Below are 23673 nucleotides of genomic sequence, written 5' to 3' on the forward strand. Positions count from 1 at the left end.
AAGTGTACTTTATTCCCACAGTTTAGAGGGCGCTGGTTCCCAAACTTTGGTCCTTCAGATGTTGTTGGTTTTTTATTTGGACTTCATCTCCCAGGATTCCTTGCGATTGACCAAGCTAGCTGGGGCTTCTGGGAGTTGAAGTCCAAAAGACCTAAGGGACCCACTGCTGTGGACGGACCCCTCTGTCCGCCATTATAAAAAGCAGCGGGAGGGAGGGAGGCGAAGGCCCGCCCCTTTCCTCTCGCGCCGACGAGATCCCCGGATGCGCTGGCTTCCGGGTGTGAGGCCGCTGCCAGGAGTGGGGCCTGCGAGGAGGGAATGGAGCTGGAGACGGAGGCGCTCCTGCAGGAGGCCCGCGAGAGCATCGAGGCCGCGCGGAGCTACCGCCGCGAGCTCCAGCAGCGCCTCAGGGGCCTCCACTTGGCCCGACAGCAGGTATCTCGGGTCGGGTGGGACTCCGGCTGCAGCCGCACTGCAGAAATAACCCGGTTTCACACCGCTTTAAAACAGCCACGGCTCCGTGCTGAGGAATCCTGGGACCTGTAGTTTGTTGTGGCCTCAGAGCACTCAACAGAGAAGGCAGAGTGTCTTAGAAAACTACAAATCCCCACAATTCCCTAGCTATTGAGTTGAGGCAGTTAAAGCGGTCTGAAAGTGGATTAGTTCTGCCCTGAAGTGGCAGGGAGGGGAATTGCACAGGAAAGGACCATGCACAGCAGTGGGAGTGCTTATATATATATATATATATATATATATATATATATATATATATCAATGTATATTCTCTCTCTCTCTCTCTATATATATATATATATATATATGAAACATAATATAAATTATGTATTATACTATATATATGTGTGTGTATATGTATATGTATTCTTCTCTCCACCAAGCTCTGTCCCTCCTCACTCAAGGTGCATCTACACACAGAAATAACGCAGCTGTGATATGCTTTAACTGCCCTGGCTCCATCCCATGGAATCCTGGGAAGTGTAGTTGGGTGAGGCACCAGCCCTCTTTGGCAGAGGAGGCTTAAAAGACCCGATAAAGCTACAGATCCAAGGGGTTGCATAGGATGGAGCTGCAGCACCAAAAGGGGTGTCGAACTGCGTTATTCCTGCAGTGTGGATGTGCCATGTCCATCCATGCTGGGAGTGTGTGAGTGGCGTTTGGTGGAAGTCCTCTCAGTCTGGCCCTGAGGCAGTGTGGTGATGCTGAGTGTTGGACTGTGGCTCTGGAGACCAGGATTCGAATCACCGCTTTCACATGGAAACCCACTGGGTGGCCTTGGGCAAGTCACACTCTCTCAGCCTCAGACAAAGGCCAAGGCAAACATCCTCTGAACAAATCTTGCCAAGAAAACCACATGATAGGGTCCCCATAAGTTGGAAAAGACGTCGGAGGCACACATCAACAACACATTCCCAGTCTGTCATAAACCAGAATGTCAGATTGTTTACTGGTGTGCGAGGAGTAGCAGAGAGAGCCAGCTGGGTGTAGTGGTTTGATTGTTGGACTAGGACTCTGGAGAAATGATTTTGAATATTGGCTCAGCCATGGAAACCCAATTGGCAATACTGGGCAAGTCACACACTCTCAGCTGAAGAGGAAGGCAATGACAAACCCCCTCTGAAGAAACTTGCCAAGAAAACCCTGTGATAGGTTTGCCTTAGGGTTACCATAAGTCAGAAGACAACTTGAAGGCACACAACAACAACAATAAAGGAATAACAGAGTGGTTTGAGCATCAGACTTAAGACTCTGCAGAGCAAGGTTCCATTTCTCGAGCATAAAGATCCACTGGATGACCTAGTCCAAGTCACACTCTCTCAACCTCAGCAAATGGCAATGGCAAACCCCCTCTGAAGAAACTTGTCAAGAAACATTCCCAGGCTCACACAGTATATATACACCCAACTTTTTCCTGGCAAAGCATTCTCTGAAGATGCCAGCCACAGATGCTGGTGAAACATCAGAAAGAAACTCTTCTAGAACATGGCCACATAGCCTGAAAAACCCACAAAAAACTATGGATGCCGTCCATGAAAGCCTTCGACTTTACATTAAAAAAAATACCTTTAAAATGTTTTGGATTGACATATAAATCAAAGACCAGTAATTTTTCATCTTCTTACAAGTCCACCACATATGAAAAATAGAGCCTTCCATATCTTGACATCCCCAACATTGATTTGAAACATTCTGAGACGTTTTGACAGTTTATTTGGGGTTAGATACCATCTATACATTATCTTAAAGGTTATCTGCAACTATAAAGGATTTTGAAACCACTTTAACTGCTATGTCCCTATCCTACAGAATCCTGGGATTTGTAGTTTGTCTAGGCACCAGAGCTCTCTGACAAACCCGGCTGAATACCTGACCAAATTACAAATTCCAGGATTCGCCAGGATGAAGCTGTGATAGTTAAGTGGTGTGAAAGTGCTTTATTTCTGCAGTGTGGATTAGCCCTTATACTGGTTTCCTTTTAAATCAGTGCAAAGCATGTGGCTCCTTCCTCTTGAGGAAGCTGCACAAAAGCGAAGCCAGGAGGGCTGGACTTGTCCCCCCCTCCACAAGGCTCACTTCTCACAAGGAAGCCCTATGGAGGCAAAGCCAGGAGGGCTGGTCTCAACCCGCCCCCAAAAAGTCTCCACATGCCCCCCTCCTCACGAGGAAGCCACATGAAGGCAAAGCTAGAAAGGCCGAGCTGGTTCCTCCTTTGCCTCCATTTGTCTTCCTCATGAAGAGAGAGCTGCACAGAGGTGAAACCACGAGGACCAGGCTTGCCCTCCCTTGCCTTGCATGGAGGTGAAGCCAAGAGGGGCATGCTCACCCTTCCTCTTTTTTTGCTGCCTTGGCTTCCTCAAGGAGGGAGCCACAGAAGCGAAGAAGTAGTTGTGGGCACTGGCAGAAGCAGTGTGACACCCGCAGCGGTAAGAAGGCTCTACCAGGTATCATCCCTCTTTTGGGGTCTCACCCAGTGCAGCCCTCACCCCCCCATACTCCCCTACTGATGCCACTGCATCCATATAGACATTGTGCCCAAAATTTTGGGCCCACTTTGTCATGTACTCTTTTACCAGCTCATCTTCTGTCTTTAATTTCAAAAGCCATTTATACACTTTTTAAAATATGTGCTCATGATCTCTACACAACACTAAATAAAAAATTTTCTCCACCATGTATAGCTGCATTTCTCTTATCTTGATTAAATCTGTCCTTAAGGCCTTAAAAGTACATCTTCTTCTGATTTCTTGATTATAGTCTTTATTCTGATTCATGAGGAGTCAAGGTATGGAAAATCTTTAACTATGGTGCATTACAGACACGCAAAAAATACTACTAGGGTTAGGTAAGGGCGTCCTTTCCGGACACCCTAACCCTAGTATGTACCTAGTATGTACAAAATGGCGGTGCCCATTCTACATGGGCGCCGCCATTGGGACGTCACGACCGTGCTGCCTCCAAACAGAGTGGCGTGTAAGTGATGTCCTGGCACTGCGCAAGGGCGCCTGGGGCACCCTTTCCGCAGCGCTGGAAGGAGCTCCGAAACGGAGCTCCTTCCAGGTTTGTGTTGCTGGGTGCAGCCTTTACACGGCTGCACCAGCGTCACAAAAGAGAAAGGGGCTGAGGGGCCCCTTTCTCTTTGTCCCCGCCGCTGTTGGCCTTTTGCCGCTTCCCCACAGCCTGGAAAGTGGCGGATCGGGGCCTCAGAGGCTGCCGCTGTGGCAGCTGAGGCCCTGATCCAGCGGGGAAAGGGGCAGGAACAGGCCGCCCCAAAAGGGCGGTCTGTAAACCGCCAATGTGTCTTTGTCATCTACTTGAAAGTTATATAAATTATCAGTTTTTTTCTTAATGTAAAACTATGTAACTGTCTGACTCAAAATGTCCTGTTCCTGGTCATTTCACTTTCCTCATGCCAATATTGCAATGTTTGTTTTTCTTGTTTTTACTATGTCATGTTTTTACTATGTCCCCTGATTCATTCTTCTCACATTCCATGTTCCTACAATATATGTTGTGCAGCTTCAGACTTTCCTTTTACCTCTGAGCATATCAATAGGAGAACATCCTTTTGGCTTGAGACCAGTTCTGTCATTAGCCACAGTACTATTTGTAGCTATCTTCTGCTGCAGTAACTCATTGTGTGTTATTTGACTTGGGAGTTCCAACTTCTGGCACTACCTCTTGTTTCATCTTGGATTGTCTCATCATAAGGTTTTCTTTCTAAAAAATAATTCAGAAGGGTTTTATCATGTCTCCTTCTGTGCAGTATGAACAAGTGTTAGCTATGGTGCCACCGCTGCTGTTCCTGAGATATTTATTTATTTATTTCCCGCTCTTTTCCCAGTACTGGGACTCAGAGTGGCTTCACAGCAATTAAAAAACAAACAAACAAAAAGTACAATTAAAACATTTTAAAAATAAATAGATAAATGACATGCATTAAACAGAATGATTAAACTAGTCCAACATTCCTGCCTGTTCTTATAGTGATTCCTTAAATGCCTGTTTGAACAGGTAGGTCTTCACCTGCCGTTGGAAAGCCATCAAGGAGGGAGCCGTTCTTATCTCCCTGGGCAGGGAGTTCCAGAGTCTAGGGGCAGCCGCTGAGAAGGCCCTCTCTCATGTCCCCACCAACCGTGTTTGTGAAGGTGTTGGGATGGAGAGAAGGGCTTCTCCAGAGGATCTCAGAGTTTGGGCAGGTTCATACCAGGAGAAACGGTCTGCCAAATAGTGTGGACCTGAGCCATGTAGGGCTTTGTAGGATATAACCAGTACCTTGAATTGTGCCCGGGAACGAACTGGCAGCCAATGAAGCTGTTTCAACAGGAGAGTTGTATGGGCTCTGTAATCGGCGCCTGTTAACAGCCTGGCAGCAGCTCTTTGAACCAGTTGAATTTTCCGAACACTTTTCAAAGGCAGTCCTATGTAGAGCCCATTACAGGAGTCCAAACGGGATGTAACCAAGGCATGTACCACCGTGGCCAGATCTGGCTTCTCAAGGAACGGGCGCAGTTGGCGCACAAATTTTAAACGTGCAAAGGCACTCCTGGTCACAGCAGAGACCTGGGCCTCCAAGTTTAAAGCTGAGTCCAAGATTACCCCCAAACTGCGAACCTGTGTCTTCAGGGGGAGTGTGACCCCATCTAACACAGGCTGGATCCCTATTCCCTGATCTGCCTTCCGACTGACCAGGAGCACCTCTGTCTTGTCTGGATTAAGTTTCAACTTGTTTGCTCTCATCCAGTCCATTACTGAAGACAGGCAGTGGTTTAGAACTAGGACTGCCTCCTTGGATTGAGGTGGAAAGGAGTAGTAGAGTTTAGTGTCATCTGCATATTGATGACATCGCACCCCAAAACCTCTCCCAGCGGTTTCATGTATATGTTAAACAGCATAGGGGACAACACAGAACCTTGAGGGACCCCACAGGTCAATGGCCAGGGGATCGAACAGGAGTCCCCCAGTACCACCTTCTGAGTTCGCCCCTCCAGGAAGGAACAGAGCCACTGTAGAACAGTACCTCCAAGCCCCATCCCAGAGAGGCGGTCTAGAAGGATACCATGATCAATGGTATGAGGTCCAGAAGAACCAACAGGGACATACTCCCTCTGTCCAGTTCCCTGCATAGCTCATCCACCAAGGCAATCAAGGCTGTCTCTGTTCCATAACCAGGTCTGAAACCAGATTGAAATGGATCTAGATAATCCGTTTCATCCAGAAACTGCTGGAGTTGGGAAGCCACCACATGTTCCAGAACCTTGCCCAGAAATGGTAGGTTAGACACTGGCCGATAGTTATTCATTATTGTGGGATCCAATGATGACTTTTTTAACAGAGGCCTCACAACAGCCTCCTTTAGGCAGGATGGAATTCTGCCTTGTTGTAGGGAGGCATTGATTACTTCCTTTACCCACTCAGTCAGTCCCCCTCTGGCCTGTTTAATAAGCCAAGAAGGACAAGGGTCCAAGACACATGTGGTGGCTCTTATCTTTCCAAGGATTCTGTCCACATCATCAGGCTGCACAAGTTGAAAAGTATCCATTAACACTGGACCAGTAGGAGCCAAGGTAACATCCACTGACATTGTATTAATTGTAGCATCCAATTTGGACCGAATCTGATATCCTCCACCAGTGTAACCCCCTACTATTGCGGCTGTCCAGTAGCTGTTTGGTATACATTTAAATAACATACACTTAATGCTGACTCCTCCACAAAAGCCTTCCTGACTAGCATTACTGCTTCCATGAGCATAACCTCTTGCCTCCCAGACACAAGTAATCCCACCATGTGGAAAGTAATGCCATGGTAGGTTATGCATACTTCATTGATTTAGTGAAATGTTACCAGGACCTGTACATATGTAGATATATGTATCATTAAAGGGAAGCAAGGAGAGAGGTTGTTGGGTCTAAAAGTGTTCAATGCTGTTCCTTCTAAATTCTTTTCCCATTCAGCAGTGGACAAAAGTACATTTAATAGCTGATGGATGTTGGCTTCCCCATCCATCCAGTAGAAACAACCCAGAAACATACAGACAGGATTCAGTGGTCACTGTCTTTTCTTAAAAGAAACTTTAACTCTTGTTTTCCAATTCTGTGTGCTCATGTCTCTAAAGTTACCAAATGTGGGTAGCTTTATATTTTCATAATGGTAACCATATATAATTGAGGCTGTTGTACTTTGGACACATCATGAGAAGTCGCAACTCACTGGAAAAAATAATGCTGGGAAAGCTGGGGGGAAGTAGAAAGAGAGGAAGGCTGGCTGGCTGGATTCTATTAAGGTCACAAATATAGATTTGCAGGAACTAGGCAGTGCAGTGGAAGACAAGGGGTCTTGGAGATGTCTCATCCACAGGGTTGCCATGGGTCATGAGTGTTTTGAGGGTGGTTAACAACAACTAAAAAACCATATTTAAATAATGATAAAAATAATAGCAGACCAGGTGGTATTGCATAAAACCGGATGTGTTTCTTTTTGGAAAAAATCCAAAGTTGTTGGGTAGTGGATGCATATCTGTGATATTGTGATATGTTCTGATGACCATACTAGTTAGTTCTTAATTGTCTGCTTTTAAAGGCATCCTTCTTCCCCCACAAACAAGAGCCATCACTTCTTTAACCAGCTTCAAAACGGAGTTGAAAACCATCCTGTTCAGAGAAGCCTTCCCAGGCATTGCATAATTGTCGCTTACTATTTGATGTTCTTTTGGTGCCTGTTTATCAAACCATTTCCTGTATTGCTATGTACGGTATATGTATTATCCTACTTGAGAGTATGTATTTTCCCTGGAAGAAGATTAACTATCCATTATGAAGCCAAGCCCTCCCTCCAGTCCATCTACCTTGGTCCAGGCCTTGGAGGTAGAGAGGAACTGCTGGACCTCTTACCCTTTCCCTCCACTCTCCTCTGTGTCATGTCTTTTTAGATTGTAAGCCTGAGGGACAGGGAACTGTCTAACTAAAAAGTTTGCATGTACAGTGGTACCCCGGGTTACAAAGTAATCCGTTCCGCGGAGCCCTTCGTAACCCGAAATCTTTCGCAAGCCGAAATTGCCATAGGCGCTAGCGCTGGAAGCCGCGATTCCGTGGAAAAAGCGCCGAAAAGCACCAAAAAAATTTTTCGTGACCCGAAACAGTTTTTTCTAATGGATTTTTTTCGTAACCCGGAAATTTCGTAAGGCGGTGATTTCGTATCCCGGGGTACCACTGTACAGCACTGTGTAAATTTGCAGTGCTTCATAAATAAAGGTTAATAATAATAATAATAATCCTGAGAAGCAATATTTAATGGGGCTGGGGAACTATTGCTGCATGGCTGAGAATTTGCCAAAAGTACCGTATTTTCCGGAGTATAAGACGACTGGGCGTATAAGACGACCCCCAACTTTTCCAGTTAAAATAAAGCATTTAGGATATACTCGCCCTATAAGACCCCCTCCTTAAAATCCAAGGAGGGCAAGGCCGGCGGCCCTCGCGCCAGGCCAGGGCGCTCCTTCCCGGGCTCCGCGGGGCCTGGGATGAGGGCAAGGCTGGCGGCCCTCGCGCCAGACCAGGGCGCTCCTTCCCGGCTCCGCGGGGCCTGGGAGGAGGGCAAGGCCGGCGGCCCTCGCACCAGGCCAGGGCGCTCCTTCCCGGGCTCCGCGAGGCCTGGGAGGAGGGCAAGGCCACGGCGCTCCTTCCTGGGCTCCGCGGGGCCTGGGAGGAGGAGAAGGCCGCCGGCCCTCGCGCCAGGCTGCGGTGCTCTTTCCCGGGCCCCGCGGGGCCTGGGAGGAGGGCAAGGCCGGCGGCTCTCGTGCCGGCAGCGGAGCCTTCCCAGCGTATTAGACGACCCCCCAACTTACAAAAAGATTTTAGGGGTTAAAAAGTCGTCTAATACGGCGGAAAATACGGTACTTATATATCTGAAAGAGTCCAACATGTTGAAAAAAGTACTTAAAGCCACTTTTAAAAATTTGCTAGTTTCAAAGATATATTTAAGAATCCTCTTAGTCCCAGCTAGAGAAGGCTCTATAAATCATTTGACTTTACTTAAGGGTTTACTCATAATTCAACAGTTAATAAAATGTGACAGTTTTGGTGGAGGCTATCAATAGGATTTTGATCTTAGTCTGTAGGTATCAGCCTAATATGTTAAGGTGCCCACCCAATAAAAAACATAGTGGTGTTCTTGTGTGTTTCTTTAGCTTCATAAAAGTCTGGAAGTACTTAGTAATTCAAATTACAGGCATGTTTTAGTTAAAGCATCTGACAAAGAAGCTCCTTAACAAAGTCCTTTCAAGGCTCCCAGCCCTGCTTTTCCTCCTTATCCTCTGAGTAGTTGTTTTTCAAACGGTCAGTTTTGGAAATATGTGAAGGAGGGGCTGGGGGGGGGGGGAAAGGAAAGTTATAATGTTAGGTTGCAGCAGTATGTCTGCAGTATATAATACAAGGAAATTTGGGAAAGAATGGGATTTTACTCTAGCCAATCTTGCTGTAGCCATGTGTGCCTGCCTACAATGGGCAAAGTAAGCTACTGCTGTTGCTGCTAGAACTCCTGAGGAAGTGTGAACAGTAAAAAGGTTGCTGAAACACACTGAATTGTTCTTTTTTGTGGTGCAGGAATCTATCCCTATTCATTCTATGGTATTTCCCCCTTTAGTACCATTTTTTTTCTGTGAAAGATTGATGCTCTGGAACCCATTGACTTCCTTAACCAGTGTATACCTGTATATACCAGTGTGATATTTAGGTGTATGTTATTCATAATGAGGCTCCAGTTCCACATGTGAACAGTTGTAAAGCTTGGCCTGACTCCAATTGTTTAGTTTCCAACTAGAATAGACCTACTGAAACAAATGTTGAATGGAGTTCGTGGGTTAGCACTAAATAGGACTTAGATCAATGATTTGCTTTCTCCACCATAAAGAAAGTGCCAGGAAATATCCTTGGAAAACAAAAGCAAACTTCTTGGACTGCTGTGTACTACTGTTTCATTATTCTGTTTATACTTTAAGCTAATAGCAGTGGCCAAGTAGTTCCGTCACCATGAGATGTAATGATTATAATTTACGGAAACTGAAATTGAAGCATTTGGAGGCCCAAAGGTTGACAACCACTGCATAAGAGACTTGATTAATGGAAAGCCTTTGCATCTGATCCTGGGCCTATATGCTTTTTACTTTGCATAACCAAACAGTTGACTTGGTGGTGGTGGTGGTGATGTGCCTTCAAGTTATTTCCGATGTATGGAGGCCCTAAGGCGAAGATACAGTACATTAAAAATTGAGGAAGTTCTTCCTGTTTCCTCTCCTGCTTCTTCTGGTTTATGTATGTAGTCACACACTTCCTCCCCCACCCCCCACCCCTTGAAGTCCTGAAATAACATGTGAAGAAGGCTGAATTGCAGGAGGACTACAAAGCCCTTTGAATGCAGCTTAAACAGGAAGTCAGCTTTACATAACCGTAGTAGAGCATCCTGTGTTGTTTCTCGGTACCTCTAAAGATCAAGAAGTTACATCTGGCTAATATCTCTGCAGCCTTTTTTGTATATGAGTCTGTTTTACTTTCCCATCTGGTTCACTCATGATTGATTTCTCTCCTATTCAGTACTTTATGGATTTGCAAGCTTTATTCTTTCTGTAATGATGTCTTTTCAATTGGGGAGTAGCCTCAACCTTAGTTTTGAATGTCTGGGCATCACACTCTCTCCTTATGGGAAGAAAGTAAAAGCTGAACTATGTTGTCCCACCTTCAGATAAATCTCGTACAAATCCAGTTTCTTATTTTTTCTCTGCTGGAGAGGAATGGATGTGCAAGAACCTGGAACTCATGAAAGGATCAGTCTTCTTCCATTGAAAAACTTTTCAGACATCTTGATAACTATTGTTGTTGGGACATCTGTTTTGAAATTCTGCTATATTGCCATATGTTTACAGATATTCTTTATTTGATTTACAGTCGCCCCTTCTTATACACGGATTTCTTATACACGGATTCAACCATCCACGGTTTGAAAATATTCCAAAAAAGTATAAATTTCAAATAACAAACCTTTATTTTCCATTTTTTATAAGGGACACCATTTTGCTATGTCATTATATTTAATGGGACTTGAGCATACACGGATTTTGTTATCCACGGGGGATCTGGAAACCAAACACCAACGTATAACAAGGGTCCACTGTATATACCACCATTCTCACTATGCAAGATCCAAGCTGGCATACAGCATTTAGAAAAAGGGGTATAATTAAAATATTATTTATACAAAAGTTTTTTGAGGAAAAAATTAAATAGCTATTAAGTTAAAAGCAGAAAATTAAAGCAATATAAGAGCACATAACATAATAAATAAATTAAAAACACAACCCCATCACAGACACTTTATTACATTGATTTTAAACCAAAGGCCTATCTGAATAAAAAGGTTTTTGGCTGCTGGTGAAAGGAAGGCAGAGAAGGTGTTGTATACTGAACTTCCCACAGAAGGGAATTCCACAACCTGGAAGCAGTCACTGGGAAAACTCTCTCCTGTGTCCTCACCAGACATGCCTGTGATGGTGGTGGGACAGAGAGAAAGCCTTCCCCCCAAAATCTTTCCTTAATTTGCATTGTTATCCTTTATTTCCTTAGATAGGGTTATAAAAGGCAAGAATGGGGGTGGGAGGTAATTAGATGATAATAGATCTTCTGAATTGGATTGGGTAGAAACCTGTATGTAAATTCTGTTGATGTGGGTTTTGGGGAGGGGCACTAATAATAATAATAATACATTTTATTTATAGACCACTATTCCGCAATGATCATAGCGGTGTACAGTAAAAATTGAATACAATACAAAAGGTGACAGTTAAAGGAGGGAGAAGTCTCGTCTTTCAGGCAGTCCCTGATGTTGCTGGGTCTGTCTGATCGCTCCCTCTGAGGCCGAGATGACAGTTAAGGAGGGAGGGGCCTCTTCCTTCAGGCAGTCCCTGATGTTGCTGGGTCTGCCTGATCCCTCCCTCTGAAGGATCTAAAGTTTTTATGTGTCTTTCTGCTCTCTGTGCTGGGTCCTTTTCTGTCATGCTTGACTTAAGTTAAATGTGTCTGAACATGATTATGTGAATGTTGGTCTGACATGCTGCTGGTGACCACATTAAGAATGGCAAGAGCTGCTGGTTTTGGTCCATCATTTCTGAAGGCTGCACTTACGTCTCTTGTTTCCATATAGATCAAAGATAGTGCTGCATTGACAAGGGATGTACTTGAACAGCATTTTAATGACTTAAAAGGGACCTTGAGGAAGCTGCTGGATGAACGACTGGTGTCCTTGCTGCAGGAAGTGAATGCCATAGAACAGGAAAGCATCAAACCATTGGATGAGTGCCAAAAGCTAATAGAACATGGAGTTGGTACTGCTGATAAGCTCCTCCGGGAAGGTAATAGGATGTCTTAATTTTTTTTCTTTTAGATTGTATGTGTTCTGCACAAACTACTGTGTACACTGAGAGCATGTACGAAGGGGCTGCATCAACTAGTCTCATCCCTTGGTTGATGTCACTCCCTTTGAACCAGGTAGTAACTGGCCCTACATGTGTACCAACATAGTTGTATAGATCCTTCCTTCCTCTTTGATGATTTCCCCATTTTTCCATTTCTTATACATGTTCTGTTTAAAAGTTAGCTCAGTTGAAAGTTCCTTATTCATCTATCCTGGTTTCTGTATGGGCTGTTCCCATGGAAAAGGCTTCATGATCTTGCCAAGGTGAAGGTGATTCAGCTCCATTTGAGTGGGAAGAGGAGAGTAGTTCTGTGAAACAGGCATGGTTTCCCAGCCTTATCTCTTTAGAATGAGGGTCCTTTGCTATTTGTCACTTATGGTATCTGGATTCTGTCTGTGGTCCCATTACTACTTCCTGGCCACCTGGGCATCTAAATAATGATGTTAACTGTGTCTGTCTGATTTTTACCATCAACACTTCCCTTAAGCATCTTTAAATCTTGGAAGTGTAGGATATTTATATGAGGAAATGACCAGCCTCTTTGGGAATCTTTTAAATTATTTATTATATGAAATATACAGACATATATACAGTCCTCTTAGATATATACCACTTAAACCACTTGGGGGGACCCTAAGGCTTGGCACTGTTCTTTCATCACATTATATTGCATATAAAGCATCATACATTGATTATGTTACAGTATATGGCAAATAAGATGTTACACCCTCATAGGGACTGAATCTCTCTCTGCATCTCTCTAGCAGGCTTTTCTATGAAGATCACATAGAAGTACATTTTTAAACAATCTAGCTCAGCCCTTTCTCCATTAAGAAATACCATCTCATCTGTTGAGCAGAACATCTCTAAATAGACATCTGTGAACACACAGGCTACTCGAGCACTGTTAAATCTCATCGAGCATTGTTAAATTTAACAGCATATATTATGTATCCATATGCCTGAAACAAACAGGCCAAATAAAATGGTTTCTAGTCGCATCCAGGACAAAGCATTTAGATCAGTGATTCCCAACCTTCCTAATGCCGTGACCCTTTAATACAGTTCCTCATGTTGTGGTGACCCAAACACATGAAATTATTTTCATTGCTACTTCATAACTGTAATTAAATAGGTGTTTTCCAATGGCCTTAGGCGACCCTCATGAAAGGGTCATTCGACCCCTAAAGGGGTCCCGACCCACAGGTTGGAAACCACTGGTTTAGATGATGCACACCCCGAGAGCTGTTGGAAATGGCACCAAGGCCGCATCTTTTACAAAGAACTGGACCAAAAAGGAGTGGTAAAAAAGTATATGACTGCTCTTTTTGCCAGCTCGGTTCAAAACTGTGGCAGCTGCCCTGATCGGGATTGCCCTGGCCCCGGTGCAAATTGCACCACAGTGGCCATGGACCGCTTTATTGGGCCCATCGGTTTCAGCTCCAAAGCATCTTAACAGGCATCCATTACAATCATAATGGGATATACAGTCTGCCCTCCATATCCACAGATTTTTTATGCATGGATTCAGTCATTCAATCACAACTTGAAAATAACACGAGAAGACATAAAATTCAAAAAGCAAACCTTGATATTGCCATTTTCTAGAAGGGACACTATTTAACTATGCCATTGTATATAATAGGACTTGACCATCTACAGATTTTGGTATCCACAGGTCCTGGAACAAAACCACAGCAGATACCAAGGGTCCACTGTAAATGTATTTTGGCAAAGCCTAGATGAGAGTAAAGATTATCTTGCCAGCATCACCTTGTCTAGGCAGCTTGCACGTTATCAGGAGCAGCATAGCTTCTAGGCTATGTTGTATCCCTCTCTTCATATGATGGAGATTGGCAAAACAGTCTGATTGCTGTCAGTTGTCCTGTCAAAATAAAGGTGTTTATGTCATCCAATTAAAACAGAAATCTTAAATGTGACAGCATTTTGGATCCTGTTGAAGCTAAAAGAAATAAACCATGTAGAGCTGGATCTTGGTTTTTGGCTGCCTTCCATCAGATTACATCAGCTATTGCACCTGCAAGGTTTATTAGTGGTCAAATCTGCTCATATCTCAATGTTGATAGAAATGCAGATGTCTCATCTCTTTGTTGACCTTTGAATAGGGGTTCTATCTTACATTATCCTCTTTGTTCCTAGTAACACAATATTCTAATACACATAGACTCATAGAGTTGGAAGAGACCACAAGGGCCATCCAGTCCAACCCCCTGCCATGCAGGAAATCTAAATCAAAGAATCCCCGACAGATGGCCATCCAGCCTCTGTTTAAAAACCTCTAAGGAAGGAGATTCCACTACACTCCGAGGGAGTTTGTTCCACTGTCGAACAGCCCTGACTGTCAGGAAGTTCCTCCTAATGTTGAGGTGGAATTTCTTTTCCTGTAGCTTGCATCCATTGCTCCGGGTCCTAGTCTCTGGAGCAGCAAAAAACAAGCTAGCTCCTTCCCTTCAAGTATTTAAAAAGGGCTATCATATCACCTCTAACCTTCTCTTCTCCAGGCTGCTTTCTGCATTATATCTTATACTCTGTACTCTATATGTATGTTTCCAGGCCTCAGAGTTGGCAACATAAATATGCTGGATGTCTTAAGATGCAGATGCTCAAGGTCAGCCAGGAGGGACTTCCTTGTTGCAACCTTTTTCCTCAGGCATCTCTTACTTGTATTGCATTGGTGGTGGTTCCCTCCTTTTCAGCAGCTGCAGTAGAAGTATTTGTCTCCTCCTTCTTGTCTTCCCAGTTGAGGGCATTAGTCCTCTTGTGAACACTTTTTACCCAACCTCTTTTCTGGTTGGTTGGCCAGGAACAAGATTAGACTCCTAAGATGTCTCTGGCTGAGTTGGTATTTTGGCACACATTTCTGGCACCAACAACAGAAAAGTCCACCCTCCCTACCAAATTTACCAGTTACAGAGAAGAAAGGGGATGGGTTATTTGTGAAAGGATTCTGAATTCATTTCTGTATAAAGAAATCCTTGGTCTGTGCTGAGCATGTGCCAGGAGGTGCCCTAGTTCAAGAGTGTTCCCCTCACTCATCTCAGCAACTGCTTTTACTCTGTTTTTTCTGGGTAGACCTTGGGGTTTTAACAGGAAAAAAATAAATGAAACAAAACACAAAGAGTAACTCTCAAGCCTCAAGTTTGCCAAAACCCTCAGTCACTGAGTATTGTTAATATATACTTTTATAAGGTTGTAGATCCTTAGAAGGGGATGTGGCATAAGGAACCCTGCCCTTCTGACTTTGCCCCTATGCTTCTACTGTGCTACTTCTCATGCTAAATGCATGGGGACAGACCACAGCTACAGCCAATCTGATAATTCAGAAGTCAGTGAACATTGTAATTCCCAAATGAAGATCAGAATGTCTCTCTGGAATTGTTTTTATTGAACTGTATGCACAATGATATCAGGAGCTGCTCGAAACAGAGCCAGCCTAATGTTGGAGTATTAACATGTTGGACTGTCTAGCCCAGGGTACCCAACTCCTGTTGGTTGCTTTTGAGAGTAGACTTGTGGCTGTCTGCCCCAGACCCACGTCTTCTGTGGCTTAAACCCAGTACTTGACATTATTTGATTTAGCTGTTCCCTGACCTCCCTGCTCCACATGTGGTAGGCCGTAGTGGGGCAAGGAAAATGTGGAGCATAAGATTGTGTCATGTATCTTATTTAACTGTGTTACCATGCAGATGTGAATAAGCAGTAGCCATATGTCTTCTGCAAATATGTTGCATATTTGATACTGTGGATATGCTTTAATTTGAGATCCTAAGGACTGAAGTGGTGGTTTCAAACTTGCTAATATTTGCTCTTCCATAAACCTTAAGGTCTCTCTCCTTTTCTTTGTCTAAGGTTGGGCAGGATGAGCCATCAGAGTAGCTTTCTCTTCTGTCCCAAATAGAATCCAATATGTTTTATATGTTTTTTGTGTTCCTTACCATTTCTTTAATTTCATTTGCTGTGCCAAACACAATACCATGATTAGGCTGATTGTGCAATTCATGTTAGAATGTGAAATATTTTAGAATTAGATCATAACAAGCTGCATTACTCACATAAAAACAGCTTTGGCTTGCACCTGTTTGGGGTAGGGAAATTTTGTGTCTCTTGTTTCACAGGAAATATGAGGAAGGGCCACAGCTTAGTAGTAGAGCACATAGTTTGCATGCAGAAAGTCCAGGTTCAACCCTCTGATATCTTCAATTGAGACTCCTAAATCTTCTATCTTAACTACAAAACTGCTCTCTATTGACTCAGAATATTGGTGTCAGAGCTAATTAGTTATTCCCTTTACCCAACGAATCTTAACAGATCAATTTGTGGATTAGTAGGCACTCAGAGCTTGGAAATGGCTAGTTAAATTTAAGTAGGTATTTGAAAAATACATTACTCTTATTCCCCAACAAGGCTTAGAAAGCAAATTTGCTGGTTAACAGGATTAACTGTTCTGATGATGCAGTAAATAAGTGGCTTTGCCTTGTTAGTTGCTGAAGCATGGTCGCAAGAGGAAGAGAGTGATTGAAAACAGGGGTTGTTAGAAACTGGAGAATTTGCACAGATTGAATTTGGGACTCTAATCTAATTTCTGCAAAACATGTGCTGTAACATGGATCATTGGAGGCTATGCAAGAATGGGAAGACAGAGGATGCAGTTATTCGGTAGCTCAGAAGAATAATCTGCATGTGTTCAGAGGCACTTAAAGTCTTTCATATTAAGAACGTGTCACTTTTTGAACTATCAGCTTATTTTTGTAGTTAGTTCTGCACTTCAATAATTGCAGTGGAACAATGTCGTCTAAAAACACATTATTCCACAGTCTCTTTTTCTAACATAAACAATCTGGGATATTTGAAGAGTGAGTGAACAGCACATGTTGATGGCAGTGGGAAAAGGAGTGATTTGTATCAGCAATAAACATAATTTAATAGTCTGCTAGAGCTTATGCTTTATGATGGCCTTCATTCAGGGGACTGCCTTGGATGTAGTACATCTTGATTTCACTAAAGCTTTTGATAAGGTTTCTCATTATATTCTTACAGACAAGCTGTTCAAATAAGGGCTGGACAGTTCTACTGTTAGATAGAATTGTAACTAGTTGAAGGATCGAACCCAAATAGCACTTGTCGGTGGTTCCTTTTCATTTTAAGAGAAGTTACTAGTGGAACATATTTACTAATGACTTGAAAGTCGAAATAAATGGCATGCTTATTAAATTTGCAGATATCATCAAGTTAGGTAGAATAAAATCAGAATTCAAAATGACTGTAGTAGATTGGGAAACTGGGCAAAAACTAACAGAATGAATTTCAATAAGAGTTCAAAAATGGATGACAACAGCACATGAAAAAAGGATCTAAAGGTCTTTACAAACCTCAAGTTTTATGTGGGTCAGATGAGGCCTGACCAAAGCAGAATAGAGTGGCACTATTACTTCACTGTAATAGAAATTTCAGGAAACTTAGATTTCTAGGATTTTGCAGAGCAAGGAATTCACAAGAGGACCTAATAATTGAAAATCCATAAGTTTATTTCCAGTTGTCGACAAAGGAAAACATTGAACTCAGTGGAATTCAAGTTCCAAAAGCTGAGAACCCCGAACAAGACAAAATGGCTCTTTTTATATTATTCAAGACAAAGAAGCTTCTTCAATACACCTGATTGGCTAATTACAATTTAAACATATAGAATTCTTACAATCAGAACAGAAATACATGCATACATTAAAACTGCATCATCACTCCTTACCCCCTCCTTTAGCCTTCCTTCTAACCTTGCTTCTGGATGTCCTTATCTCAGTAGTTTATGTTATGTCTTTCTACTGGTGCCAGCTTCCATCTAGGTCAAGATGCACTAGTTATTCCTTTGCTCTAGTAACTCCAAGCCTTTATTTCAAAACTATCTCTCTGGCTGACAAAGGTGACTCCATCTTTCTATAGTTTTTATATTTCAAAAAGGAATTTCCACCACATCACTAGATACTATATTTCTATTGATGCAACTTAGTATCACATTTTTAGCTGCCATAATAGCATCTGGGAGGCCACACAGTGTCCATCCTAATGTAAAAGAAGATGTTAAGGAGTTGTGTTCAGGCAGAGAATGATAAATCATATCTTGATATATAAAATCCAGACAATGTCTCAATAGTGTTAGATTACAACTCCCATCAACTGTTGTCAGTAAGTAGCAAGGTGTGATGGGAGATAGCAACCCAACAACATCTGGAGAGCCAGGTTTTTCTCCATCCCTACTGAGATCCCTACTGAGATGTGAAGGGAACTTATTTTTTCTCAACAGGAATATCTTACGTTTTTTCATTCCAGGAGAAAGTGCTATTCATGATGTTACAGGGGAGAACAATGACAAGCTTTGCAGCTTTACCAAAAAGGCACTGCATATTCAGCTGGATAGGTAAGAGACATACATTTGCAGATGTAATCAAATTAGGTAGAGTAAAATCAGAATTCAAAATGACATTTGACACTGGAAGGAATGAGTGATAAACTGTAGGGTTATTTATTTATTTATTCATTTATATTGCTGCCTTTCTTCCGTCTTGGACCCAAGGTGGTTCACAAAAGCTTAAAAACAACAATAAAACAGTACAGTTTTGAAACACAATTAAAACACCATAAAATAATAATAATAATAGAATGATAGAGTTGGAAAAGACCATGCAGGAACTCTCAATCAATATTACTATAACAAATAAAAATGAACAATCCTTTAAAAATTACTAAGGTAAAAATATAAAACCATTAAAAAATCTAGTGGGCCCTTGGTTTCTGTGGGGATCCATTATGGACACCCCCCCACTGCGGATACCAAAATCCACAAATTCTATTGTTAATGGCAGCGCAGCCACCTGGCTGCACCGCCATTAGGGAGAATGTGACTGGAATTCCCCCCTCTCTCCTTCCCTTCCTTCTTCCTTCCTTATCTCTTTCCTTGCTTCTTCCGAGGCATCTGCCCCAGCTTGGCTATGGTGGTGGAATCTGTTGCCCAGTCAGCCAGGGCCGGAGCTGGGGCCAAGGCTTGGCTTTCAGAGCCCATGTGCTCCATCCCAGGTGCTGGGCCTGGGGGGCAGGGGCTCAGAGACTCAAGCCTCAGCGCTGACCCTGGCCCCAGTTGATTGAGCAGCAGAGTCCACCCTGAAAGCCAAGCCAGGGCAGAAGCCTTGGCGGAAGCAAGGAAGGAGGATGGGAGAAGGAAGAGAAGGAGGGGGAAGGACTTTTGTGCCCAATGGCAATACAGGCTTGCCATCTGCAAATGCTCAAATCTGTGAATGGCAAATTTGCGGATAAGGAGATCCCACTGTACTAAACAAACACCCCAATAAGAAGCCTCCCTGGGCACAATTATGTATTAAATGCCTGCTTGAAAAGAAAAGTTTGCCTGCCAGTGAAAGAAGAGCAGAGAGGGGAACCAGCCTAGCATCTCACAGGAGAGAGTTCCAGAGGGTGGGAGCAGTCACCGAGAAGGCTTCTCTCATGTCCTCACCAAATGAGCCTATGATGTTGTGAGACCACAAGAAAGCCTTTCCCTGAAGATTTTGGGGTTCTGGCATGTTCATATAATGAGATATGGTCTTATCTCTACATAAACAAATAAAAGGTTATATCTGCCTTTTGCCACTTAGGACAATTGATCTGAATAAGGAGGACTCTTACCTATTATAAAGGTAAGTTTAGATTTTCTTGGGTTGCTCAGATAATGAACCAGCGGGACTGGGATTTATTTCCCCTTCAAATACAGTCTCATTTTAATTCTCAGAAAAAACTTCATTTTCGAACAGAACACCAGAGGAAGAAGTAGTGTAATTAGGCTAAACTTCAGCTAATCATAAATCATTTTTATAACTGAGGCTTAAAAAACCTATAACACTTTTGATGATAATCTAGCAAATAGATTTGAGAGTGTGGGTGATGAATAAGCAAATACATTTGCTGTATCTGCTTCGCCCTCTTTCTCTGATCCCTGGTCAAGAGCTCCAAAATCTTAATGATTTTTTTAATGATTTGGATGAAAAACTTATCTTACCAGTTAGGTCAATGTTTTCTTTCTTTAGTTTACCTGAAGTGCCATCACTGGTTGATGTGCCTTGTTTATCCGCCCAGTTGGATGATTCTCTCCTTACAGTCGTGAAAAGTCAGATCTTCAGCCATGGTACAGTTGCATCTCGACCGCCAGTACAGATAGAAGAACTGATTGAGAAGCCTGGAGGTATCCTGGTACGGTGGAGCAAGGTGGGTAACGGAGTACTTCCAAGATCCATTATAATAGACACTTTCTCCTTTTGGTTGTGGTTAATAGAGCAATTCAGGAGGATTTTGGAAGAGTGGATCTGTGCCACTTCCTATGCCCTTCTGGGCTTTTGCTGACAGGACCCAAGAGAAGTGTGTATTTGACCTCCCCCCCCCCCCCCCGCCTTTTCTGGATGGGTTTCTTAAAAAAAAAATTCTCATTGCCTCCAGCGGAACACAAACTATGCCAGCTCCAGTCGTATAGTTTACCATCTATTCTTGGGTGTGTGCCATGAAGATGGGAATGGTTTGGATTTTTTGGATAACTTTTCATCCAAGCCTGCCACTGGAATACCTCTTTTTAATTTTTTAATTTTAATTTTAATTTTAATTTTTATTTTTATTTTCTTTATTTTTTTGCTTTTCTGTTGAATTTCTAATGGCAAACAAATTGCAGCAGCAGCCTTTACTTTTCTGACATCGGAAACTTTTCAAGGTGGACCTCTTTGTTCACTATCAAACTTCCTTCTTCAGGGACAGAAAAGGAGTTTTATGACTTCCTGTCAGCCATTTGTCTAGACCTGCAAGGATGTGTGTGACCACTACTTTACAATACAGTCGAACCTCCCTATACGCGGATTTGCCATACGCGGATTTGAGCATACGTGCATGGCAAACCCGGAAGTTGTTCCTAATGGCGGCGCGCATGCATGCATGCCGCCATTAGGAACAAAGTCTCTCTCCTCCTCTCCTCTTTCCCCCTCCTTCCTAACTTCCTTCCCTCCCTCCCTACCTCCCTACCTAAAACTAACCTACCCTCCCTCCCTCCCTCCTTACCTGGGTCGCTGTGCCGCCACCGCCACGTCCTCGCTGCTGCCGCCGCCGCCGCTGTAAGTGGCCGGGATGCAGCCTGGAGATCTCTTGGCCTCCAGGAGCAGCACCCAGCCATTTTGTGGCGGCGGAGGCCAAGGCCGCAAAATGGCCGGCTGCTGCTCCTGGAGGCCAAGAGACCTCCAGGCTGCATCCCGGCCACTTATAGCGGTGGCGGCGGCAGCAGCGAAGATGCGGCGGCGGCGGCGCGGCGACCCAGGTAAGGAGGGAGGGAGGGAGGGAGGGAAGGTAGGTTAGTTTTAGGGAGGGAAGTTAGGGAAAGAGGAAGGGGACTTTACTGTCCAATGGCGGCGCACGTGCATGCGCACCGCCATTGGACAGAATAGTACTTTGAGCATACACGGATTTTGGTATACGTGGGGGGGTCCAGAACAGATCCCCCGCGTATACCGAGGATCCACTGTATTGCCTTGATAGATTACATTTAAAAGATGTTGAAAGAGTGGGTGTAAATACTATAAATTACTCTATTTAGGTTGATGAAGACTTCATCCCACAAGACTACAGGCTTCAGTATCGAAAGAGTACTGGTAGTCACTTTGAAGATGTGTATGTTGGCTCAGACACAGAATTCATAGTACTGCATATTGATCCCAATGTTGATTACCAGTTCAGAGTTTGTGCGCGAGGAGATGGCCGTCAGGAATGGAGTCCATGGAGTGTTTCTCAAATTGGCCGTTCCACATTAGTGCCTCATGGTATTGGTTGCTGTTTTTATTTTGTGTTAATTAAATGTTGATGTCAGACATTATATGATATCACCCAAATATTTCAGTCTCTCTCTTCCCATAATATTAATTCCCTCCCTCTTCTGTCCCCTCCCCGGCCTATCACTTCTCATGCTTTGTTCCAGCAGACAGAATTCAAGCTTGACCTTTTTTTAATAGGCAATTTGTTCCTTAGATGCTAATGTTGCTCAAGGTAAAATACTTAGTTTTAAATGGATTTTGCATTCTCAATCACAGAGACACTTATTTTAAATTACATTGGCGCGTTACAGACCGCCTAAAAACAGTGGTCTGCCGGCGCTGCTGGTTGCTCCGTGAGGGAGCCATACCAGCCAAACCGCGCGGCTCCTGCATGTAGCAAAGAAAAAGCCCCAATGGCGCACTCGCGACGTCATAAGCGCCACACGACGTGCGGACACTATGCGTCCGACACATAATAATGGCGGCACCTGTGTGTATAGGGCGCCACCATTATTACGCCCCCGTCACGTGCTAGAGGTGAGGCCGGTGTGGACGCTAGGTCCCCGGCCAACCCCTAGCATGTGATGGGGGGCGCCTCAAGAGCCTGTCTGTAACGGGCCATTGACATCCAAGTGAGACTGTAATCCTGAACATTTTTATGAAGATGCAATTGGTCCTTGAATACTTATCTTTTTGTCAGGTTATAGGCTTAGGATCATTAGTGTAACTATGAAAATTTTAAAGTGTATGGGCCTTGAAGAGTTTTTTCCTACCTCTGAATAGCAGAGGCTTCCCATTTTGAAATGCATACAAATATATTCACACCAAAGGAATATGGGATATATTTCTCCAAGGATAAACTAGTGGTGCCAGCAATCTAGAATACAAAATAGTGTTTTATAGCCTCTTTAGATGATGGTCAGTTTGTGTATTTAGCTACCATTTATGCTTCCTTTGATAGAGTGGACGCCTGGCTTTGAAGGCTACAGCCTGAGCAGCCGAAGAAACATAGCCCTTCGAAATGATTCACAAGCAGGTGGAGTGCTGTACTCCAAGGCTCCAACCTACTACTGTGGTCAGACATTGACCTTCCGGTAAGTAATGCTACATAAATCAAGTAGTGTCCCTTGTTTTATCCAAGGAGATTCTTTACTATATGTCATGGGATTGCTATAAATGTACATTACAAATATTCTTCTATAGGCTGAATGAGAAACGGAAATATTTTCTTCGCATTTCTCTTTGCTAGCTTCCAGGACTTGCTAATTATTTTTGGGTGTCTTAATTCAAAGATCTTTTCCAACCCGTTTACCCAATATTATTCTGACTGATCCCTTAACTAGTCATTTTTCTTCATAGAGAAGCTCGCTTTTTTCCCCCTGGAGCTCTTATAACAGTTACTTCTCCTTCCACATTGACAGTACAGATCCATTTGTATCCAGCTTTTGCTACCTCCCACTTAATTATAGTTCTGATGAACTTGGGAGGGCTGGCTGTGGTGGACATTCCCTGTGGGAAAAGGCTGCTTGGGCTATGTTTGCTTTCAGAATTAAGATTTCTAATTCAATATAATGCAATTAAAAATCTTAACAGAGCTGCTTCCCCCCAAGATAATGCTGTCTTGGCGATGGGAAGGCCTCTGTGGGAATGCTCTGGTGCCAGTTGTAATTATTAAAGTAAGAGACTCACTCTCTGATTACACTGTCACCTAGCTTGAGTGGTTCTTCCTTAATAGGCTTTCCTAACTGCTCTAACAAGCTCCATATGGCTGTCATAAGTCATCAGTGGAGGCCATGCTTTGGATTTTCTGGCTTTCTATGGCTATTTGGGTGGAGATGTGAGCCTAGGTCTATT

At 43.4% G+C, this 23673-nt stretch overlaps 1 protein-coding gene across 1 annotated transcript in view; it reads left to right on the forward strand.

The window, feature by feature from the left end:
• The first annotated feature begins 214 nt into the window (after nt 1-214).
• The window catches only part of CRLF3 (cytokine receptor like factor 3), a 30801-nt gene continuing 7342 nt past the window's right edge, over nt 215-23673 (forward strand). The window contains exons 1-6 of the mRNA XM_042453662.1: nt 215-435; nt 11707-11914; nt 18320-18407; nt 20065-20242; nt 21606-21828; nt 22781-22913. Coding sequence (XP_042309596.1) covers nt 319-435; nt 11707-11914; nt 18320-18407; nt 20065-20242; nt 21606-21828; nt 22781-22913 — 947 coding nt within the window. The 5' untranslated portion in view covers nt 215-318. The remainder of the gene's footprint in view (nt 436-11706; nt 11915-18319; nt 18408-20064; nt 20243-21605; nt 21829-22780; nt 22914-23673) is intronic.

Source organism: Sceloporus undulatus, chromosome 2, assembly GCF_019175285.1.
Source record: "Sceloporus undulatus isolate JIND9_A2432 ecotype Alabama chromosome 2, SceUnd_v1.1, whole genome shotgun sequence".
In the NCBI taxonomy this organism is placed as follows: domain Eukaryota; kingdom Metazoa; phylum Chordata; class Lepidosauria; order Squamata; family Phrynosomatidae; genus Sceloporus; species Sceloporus undulatus.